Source organism: Morone saxatilis, unplaced genomic scaffold, assembly GCF_004916995.1.
Source record: "Morone saxatilis isolate NCDOM2014 unplaced genomic scaffold, NCSU_SB_2.0 Contig8, whole genome shotgun sequence".
NCBI classification, from domain to species: Eukaryota; Metazoa; Chordata; class Actinopteri; family Moronidae; genus Morone; species Morone saxatilis.
The window spans coordinates 3,669,670-3,677,880 of NW_023340257.1; the positions used below are offsets into that span (position 1 = coordinate 3,669,670).

At 40.7% G+C, this 8,211-nt stretch overlaps 1 protein-coding gene across 3 annotated transcripts in view; it reads right to left on the reverse strand.

Moving 5' to 3' along the window:
* Window positions 1–7,376, reverse strand: part of usf1 (upstream transcription factor 1) — an 8,738-nt gene extending 1,362 nt beyond the window's left edge. Inside the window, exons 1-10 of one of the 3 annotated variants that reach the window (XM_035679786.1) lie at window positions 7,321–7,376; window positions 6,601–6,662; window positions 6,394–6,443; window positions 5,493–5,605; window positions 4,487–4,600; window positions 2,110–2,263; window positions 1,753–1,840; window positions 1,591–1,649; window positions 1,141–1,235; window positions 816–944 (exon numbers count right to left, since the gene is read on the reverse strand). In XM_035679786.1, coding sequence (XP_035535679.1) covers window positions 816–944; window positions 1,141–1,235; window positions 1,591–1,649; window positions 1,753–1,840; window positions 2,110–2,263; window positions 4,487–4,600; window positions 5,493–5,605; window positions 6,394–6,443; window positions 6,601–6,608 — 810 coding nt within the window. In that variant the 5' untranslated portion in view covers window positions 6,609–6,662; window positions 7,321–7,376. The other 2 variants (XM_035679788.1, XM_035679787.1) reach the window with 2 other exon arrangements.
* Between the last annotated feature and the right edge of the window lie 835 nt (window positions 7,377–8,211).

The window sequence follows — 8,211 nt, forward strand, 5'->3', positions numbered from 1 at the left end:
TACTTACCAATGATCTGCAGGGAGAAACCTGAAGGTGAAGCTGATGGTGATGTGGCGGCAGCCTGTGTGGAGTTGCCTGGCCTAACCGTCGCTCTGAAACTCTGAAACACTCCCACTCTTCTACAAATAGTTATATTTTTTTATATTTCTTTTTATTTTTGGTAACATGGTGTTTGGCAAATTGTTTGCTGGCTTTTCTTAATTGTTGTTGTAGCCACAATTGGCAATGTTGCTGCATGTGTACAGAGGAGAAAGAGAGAGAGAAGAGGAAGAGAAAAGAGAGAAGAGAGAGAGGAAGAGAGAGGAGAGAGAGAAGGAGAGAGAGGAGAGAGAGAGAGAGAGATGTTTTGCCATCAGGCCATGGTTTTTGGGTACGGTCTCCCCCAGTGTGGTGGCTGGTAGAGCAACTTGCTATAACAAAGTATACAATGTTGTTTACTGTAACTTGATGTGTGATGCTACTGTTGCTGCTGTGTGACATATTGATAAGTGTAATGCATCTGTTAGCCCACAAACCCCAAATCACCACCAGCCATCACTGGTTATAACCCATTTTGTTTAAAGAAGAAATAACCTTCACATTTCACAGACTGTCTAACATCCTCCTTTCCACTGTCAGAGCACGTGTTCAGTTGAACTGTGCTGACAGCCTGAGAGCAGAAGGCATACATCAGCAGGCGGATTAGTTTATAGAACACAATTCTGGAGAAAACACCACACCGTTGCCATTTCCTAGAATGATCTAAATGGTTGACATTTCAAATCTTGTTCAGTGGAAATAATGATACAGAAAAGGCAAACATGTGCCGTTATACCTCTTGTCTGAGTAGCTGGTTGTCAATCCTGAGACGGTCGAGAGTGCTGATATCTTCTCCCAGCTTCAGGTTGCTCTGTCGGAGTTCCTTGATGTACTCGCAGGCTTTGGACAAGATTCCTCCTTTACTCTGAAACAAAAGAGAAGAAGAGGACTTTTCAGAAGAAAAAAAATAATAATGAGAAATTGCCTTGGCTTTTCTTTCTCAATCTTTTCTAATGTAACTAAAGTTTGCCCTATTGGGAATACGACATCTGAAGAGTACTTTCACTACATTTATCATCTTTGTAGTATGAAAACCAGAGTGAGGTGTGAGCTGAACTCACCTGTCCTGTCTTGGTGTAGTCGATGTTACAGTCTGGGATGGCCTTTGACAGCTGCACAATCCAGTTGTTGATCTTGTCCCTGCGTCTGCGCTCAACTGTTGGAACAAAATCAGAATTTCAGACATTACTCTATCATTCATACCTGCTGTAATATTTGAACAGGGTTTCTTTTTAAGACCAGTATGAATGAAAATGAACATACTGGTAAAAAAAAAAAGCACAAACGGATATGAAGGAAAATCAGTTACATGGTTTCATTTTGTAGCTGTTACAGCAGGGTCAATACAATATGTTTCCAAATAGACATTTAAAAGTGATAGGTAACGTTTACTTCTTTAATCCCAATAGATTTTAAAGACCTATAAAATTACGATTATTAGATTTTTATGCCAGCCTGTTGTAGTTAACAGCTGAAGTCTTCAGCTTCTCACACTGGATGTGAGCACTGACCTTCATTGTGCTGCGCTCGCCGTTTCTCATCTCTGGAAGCGCGAGGAGCCTCTTGCTTTCTGGAAACAGATTAGGATAAAGACATTACGTTGGCTCGACTTGCTGGGTGTAGAAGATTACTTTTGATTGGATGCAACAGTGCTTTGATTTGGATGTACTTACGCTATGTATGGCTGAGTGCGAGGTGCGATTGTCCTTTGATTGGAACCCGTCAGAACTTCCTGGGGTGACATCATCACATAGAGCTGCCCTGTGAGACAAAACCTTACTGTCAGCTGCTGAGGATAAGTAAAAGCAGACATAGGCGATCTTAGAATTGCAAAGCCTTTAAATGACAGACAACTTAAAAAGAAAAGATGGTCTGAAAATGGTTTAAAAAGTTGCATTTCATTCATTTAAATTGTATTCATTATAATCCAGTTTATTTTAAGATCATGGTCACTATTGTTATTTAGATTTTACAAAGCCAGTGCCAAATGAAAATACTGTATTTTAGGCCTTATATAGGGCAGTGATTACCTGTGGGTGTGGTCTGGCCCAGCAGTGTATCAGAGGCCTGCACTGTGGTCACCATGGTGCCAGTGGTGGCGTCTGCGATGGTGGCGGGGTAGTAGGTGTACTGCGTCTCTGTGCTGCTGTCTCCCTCCAACCCCTCGGACTGGGAGAACACAGCCTGACAGCAAAGAGGCATTAGTATAGTAAAGAGTACACATAAAGAACTTTAAGTAAGTATAATACTGTATAGGACAGGTATTTTTAAATACCACTTACATACTCAGTTAGACTACTCATAAAAAAAATTAACTTGTTCCAACTAGTTTTTCCACGTAATTTATGTCAACACAACAACAAGTAATGTTTGCAACTTGAACGGTTTATCTAAATCCATAAATTAGAAGTTTTATCTTGCAACCATGCATTTATATAAATGGTGGCAATAGGTCCACTGAATTATTTGAGCTTCTACTATATACAGAAACTGAGCATGAAACAAACAAAAACTAAAAGCACAACATACACCAAACATCATCACTATTTGTACATTTAAAAATGTAACAGAATGTGCACCTGTGGGAAGGTAAAGGGTTAAGTGTGTAGCCCCCGTTAGAAGCAGGTATTACAGTTACTACACTTTGAGCAGCTGAGTAATAGAAAATATCAGTGGTTTGTTCTGGATCAGAGGCAGAGATCAGTTAATCAATGACTTGTAACACCTACTGGTTACCATTAGCAAGTAGTGATGACAGGGGGAAACTGAACCTGCTCGACCTGTCGCCTCATTTTCATCTATAATAAGGGAGTCATTATTTTTCCAGGAACACAGGAGAAGACTAGTGTATGTTTGGCCCAGATCCCAGATCCTTTAATATTGGGTATCTGCTGATCCGGAGTCAGATCTGATACTTACATTTTCTTAAATGTTGATTAAATATGCATCTGACACATTGAACTAACAGCTGTAGCTACGTCTTCTACACTACTTTTGATCTTTTAAGTATTTTTCTTGGATATGTAAGTACAAATACAGTATACACAGATATCAAATATGTCCTTGTTTTATATTTTCAAGGAAAACAGAACAGATGAACCCCCCCGAAACTTGTTCTGAGAACTACAAAAGCTCAAGTCCACTTGCAGCTGCACAGTGGTGTTCCAGGGTGCGGCTTCCTCTCTCGTCTCCTGCTGAGTACAGATAGCAGCCGCAGACAGGGTCTCTGCAGGTTGCAAGTGTAGCACATTTTGCTACACTCTGATGCTTTTGCCAGCTCACTGGAGCTCCCAAATACTTTTTCATATTCGCACATTCTGATTTTCACTTGCACATGCGGTGAAATTCTTGCACGGTTGAGCCCATCTGTGATAAAGAAGCAGCAGCGCTGCAGCTTTAGCAGGCTGAGAACACAGAACACAGTAGAGTACAGTAAAGAAGGGATTGGATTTAATCTGCTTTATTCTGGTTGATAGCAATCCATTAAAATATGCCGGGATCTTTAAGATCGGCTTAATTGTTTTGGGGTGGATTTTTTATTTCTATTTTTTTTATTTATTTATTTGAAAAAGCAAAACATTACAAGTACAGTTGCATATAATTTACTGGGGTGGATTTATATAAACTAAAAACCTGTCTGTAAAAGGTTAGTGCAGTTTTGTTTGTTATTAGGTAAGAAATGCCAACTATTGGTGGGGGTGGATCTAAAAAAATATTCATGGTGTGGCTAGAGGGAGAAAACTTCAAAGGGTGACAGAAACATATGATTGATTTAATTACAAACAATCATATAAAAAAATCTAAAACATTACTGTGGTACATTAGTAAAGCAATAAATAGAAATATGTAAAGGTGGCATTGGAAATCAATGAGTAGTTTCATTTCCATATCAAAGACATTTTTCCACATAGATGTCTTTGTTTATTGAACTTAATCATTTTTAACGCACTATTTTTTTAAATTAATCTAAAATAATGTGTTAAATTTGACAGCATTTGCCACCCCATGCCACCCCTGCCTGTAGGTGAAAGGTTGGCAAAAGGAATATAGGAGCAAATGGCCAGTTCATCCAAATAAATGCAGACCGTAGCTGGAAGATGCCGTCAAGTAACAGTTCTCAACAGCAAGCAACCTCCACAAAAGAAATTCAAATCTAAAGAAACGAATATAAAAAAAGAAGTGTTTATAGAGACAGATATTGTATTTCAATTTTGCTCATTTTTGATTTGATTTAATTTGTAATATTATGAATGTGTTTGAAAGCGAGCCACGACAGAAAGAACATCAGGATCAGCAGATGTGAGTACCTGCGAGTTGGAACTTAACGCAGCATAGTGACTAATTACAGAAAAGAAGTCATAGTAATACTAGTTACATGCTCATACTGTTAGCCAGTGTTGTCCTCACCTGTGTGACAGTTTGAGTTGTTGCAGGGAACCCAGCGACCAGGCTGACCGCCGCGGCTCCGTCTGTCTGGCCCTCCAGCTGGCCATCTGACACCTGGATCACTCGGTACGTCACCTGGGACACAACACATTACACCGAGTGGTCAATATTTCATCATTACTGAGGTGACGTGTACACAACTGTAGATGGTACAGACTGTAAATTCTACTTTTAGGTCTCTATTAAGTGAAGTGGGTCATGAGTGTTGAGACCCGGAGGTAATGCGACTGGCACACTGGCACAATTATCAAGAAATGTTAAGATAAAATCAGTTTGCATGTACTCAAAGACAGCAGAAAACCTGCCATGCGTTTTTCGCTCAAAACTTTAAAGCACAAACTCAACTCCCTGAATTTCCATTACAATCTGTCTCAAATGCTATTTTCTGCTCACAGATGACAAACTCGGTTGCTATGGTTGTAGCAGAAGTGTTCTGAGAACCTGATCAACAAGGACAGCCTGAGGGGGGGAACTTGTGACGACTGGCCAATCAAAGGAGCTCCTTTTGGCCCCTACTTTCTGTTTGTCTGTTGTTGGTTTTTTTAAATGGCGATGGGTTGGAGCAGGCAGGGGGCCTCTTTTGGCTACGGTCGTCAATCACATGAGCTCCAAGGTAAAGAGAGTGGGTGTCTACAGGGACAATTGGGGAGCTACTTAAATTTGCTTTAACCCAACTAACATTAAAATGCACCCCATTGTGCTTTATCCTTACTTTGCAGTTCCGATACTATTATATTAATATAAAATCTATTTTAATTTTGTTGTCGTGCTGAGGTCTGTCTCATTGCTGTCAGTGTGTAGCATCTCAGAATTAAATTCCCTCTGCAGTCTTGCATGAATGTGCGGTTATGTATAATATATCACAGTGGACATGTCACTGGTGGAAATAACAGTCAAAGAACACCCCACCACATCTAAAATAAGACCTCACATGTTAACTAAAATGCTGTGCAAATGTCCTTCCTACCTGCCCACCTGCTCCTTCTGTCTTGAAGAGATACTTGATGGGCTGGTCGGTGAAGGTGGCAGCAGACTGAATGGTTGCAATGGCCGCCGGGTCCTCTGCCGTAGCTACGGACCCTGGGAAAAATGTTAGAGTTGTCAAAAAAATAGCTTCAGGAAAGAGCAACTTTAGGACGCCTTAAACTCATATTATCAGTGCTTCAGGTATAATCACACAAGCATGCGTACTCCTTGTGTAGGAGAGGACCTGAAAAGAGGGCTAAGCACGTATTCCTGGTTAAAATGTTGAAGTACAGGCACCCACAGTGGCTTTAAAGTGTTACTGAATTGGGCTGAGACAATTCAGAGACATAAGAGCAGAAAAAGCCGGAACCCCCAGAAATGAACGAGTTTTAAACGTTCGAAGATAGGCGTGTAAGAAAACATTGAAAAATATTGTATCACGATATTTTGCTTTGTGATATTGATATATATTATATACAAATGTGAATCCCACTGTTCTGGTTGCATAAAAAAGTGAACTTATTTAAACTCAGGGTTTATACAGATGGTGGTCTCTTATTTACACTGACAGTTTTTCAAAAATTTGATTCAAAGAAAAAAATATATAATGCTAAATAACAGCTCGTTTACGGCGTTGCAATATATTGCAATAAACTGAATTGTAACCCTGCATCGTGATGTGTATCACGATTCGCATATCGTATCGTCATATTCTTGCCAGTACACAGCCCCATTCACAGACAGTGTCTGAAACTGGGGTGTTTGACTTATGAAAGCACATAAAAGTATCAGAACATTCCCTTGATAACCTACATTTTTAATAACTAATAAAAACATTTTCATAGAGACAGTCACATCCATTTAACAAGTTAACGTATAGAAACAGACTCATTTTCTTTTACCTTCCTCGTTGACGGTAACACTCCCATCTGGTTCAGGGCTTTTCTGTTGGCTGCACATATGGAAATACAAGAGAGGATTCACGTTATGGTTAAATTAGGGAATTATTTAATAAACTACTAGCTAGTCGGTAGACTGGTAGCTATAGTCTACAAACGTAGTTTTGCTGTTATTAGTTGACAATGGCGCATGTTAAACGTCCCACTCACCTCTTCATTTCTGCAGACAGTCTTGGACGAGGAGACCGCCTTCACTCGCTCCCACAGCCAGACTGTGAAACAAGTTCATAAGTTTGACCGGAAGGCGGGAGGAACTTTGCTCGAAACGACACAATATGGATTATCGACACGACTATAAACGACAAAGACCCAAAAGCATGAGATTGAACATGGAACGATGTTAGAAACGGGTTGTTGGTAGCTAGCCGTGAGGCTGTACGAGCTGAGTCAGAGCGAACGTTACCATGGGTGATAACGGAAACTGTCCGTCTGTGCCTTCAAAATTAAAGCATTAACTTGGAGCATAGTAAACAAAGAAATGCGTCGTCGTCCCTATGTGCGATGAAAAGAAGTATGACAGGAGCATTTACTTCAGAGTAATCCCTACATGTGGTCTGTATTAAGCTTGTATGCCCTTTTACTCAGAAGTTTTAAAAAGCATGTAAACAGGTATTTTGTTTTGGGGATTCGCACCGGAAACCGTATGTGTCATTGCGGCTAGCTGTACAGGGATCCTACCTTTCTGCTACCACTCGGCCCCAGCGGTTTTTACAGATGTTTAACAAAGCACTTTCCTTTCCGCCGGCTTTGTGGCGACAGTGTCCGCGAGAGCAGATACATACAGTGTAAAATGATATTCAACGGGCTACATTATGCACACAGTGCTACATTATGTTGAATATAGTCCAGTCTGAACAAAGATCTACTTACGCCGCAGTGGTCCCTCCCCCGATATTTGTCAACAGACCAGCGTCGGTATCGGCTATACGCATGCGCAACAGGAAACTAATTTACTGGTTCCAGATCAGTCGAGAACTCTTGAGTATGAATTTGACTTAACTCAGAAATCTGAATATCCGACCCACGATCTGTGGTTGATACTGCCACATTTTCAGCGGAGATGTTGACGTTGTCTCTCTGAAATACTGGCTCACAGCTGATAGTTGACAGCTGAAATTATGTGAGGTGAATGTTAGAATTTCGGAGATTGAAAATTGTTAGCAAGGCTATAATTTACAAGAACAGAGGAGACAGGATTCCCATACTTAAAGCAAGTAGATACTGTTGTTGGCAGCACTATAAAATGACCCCATAGATTAGTTTGTGCGCCCTAATAAACTGCCGCATATTGTATGGTATATGTAAAGTAAATGAGACTACATTATTATGAAACCCCGTCTGTTAAATACGTTGAACCACTTCCTATATGAGTTTCTTGTCGTGTGAAAATACCAAAATACGTTATTTGATACAAAAGTCACAACCGGAAGCCCTCAATGTTGCTAGCTTGACGCCAGTAAAATGAAGTCAGGTACATGACAGCCGGGAGGGGTCGCTGTGGAGCAGAGTACCAGCGGGCTGTCTGACGGTGGTAGGCGGCAGTGACACTGTGTGAGACTCTGCTGCTCTGAACTAAGGAATTAAAGATTGTACACTTTCATTCACCAAATCCGACAGCTTTACTCAAAGTAATTAAACTTATGAGAGTGTTTAACAGCAGGTGAGACTACACGGAGAGAAAACACTGGACAGCGCCCGTGGTTCGAACCCGCGGAGGGAGAGAACCGTAAATCTGATAGATCAGAAGAGCGAAGTAACCAC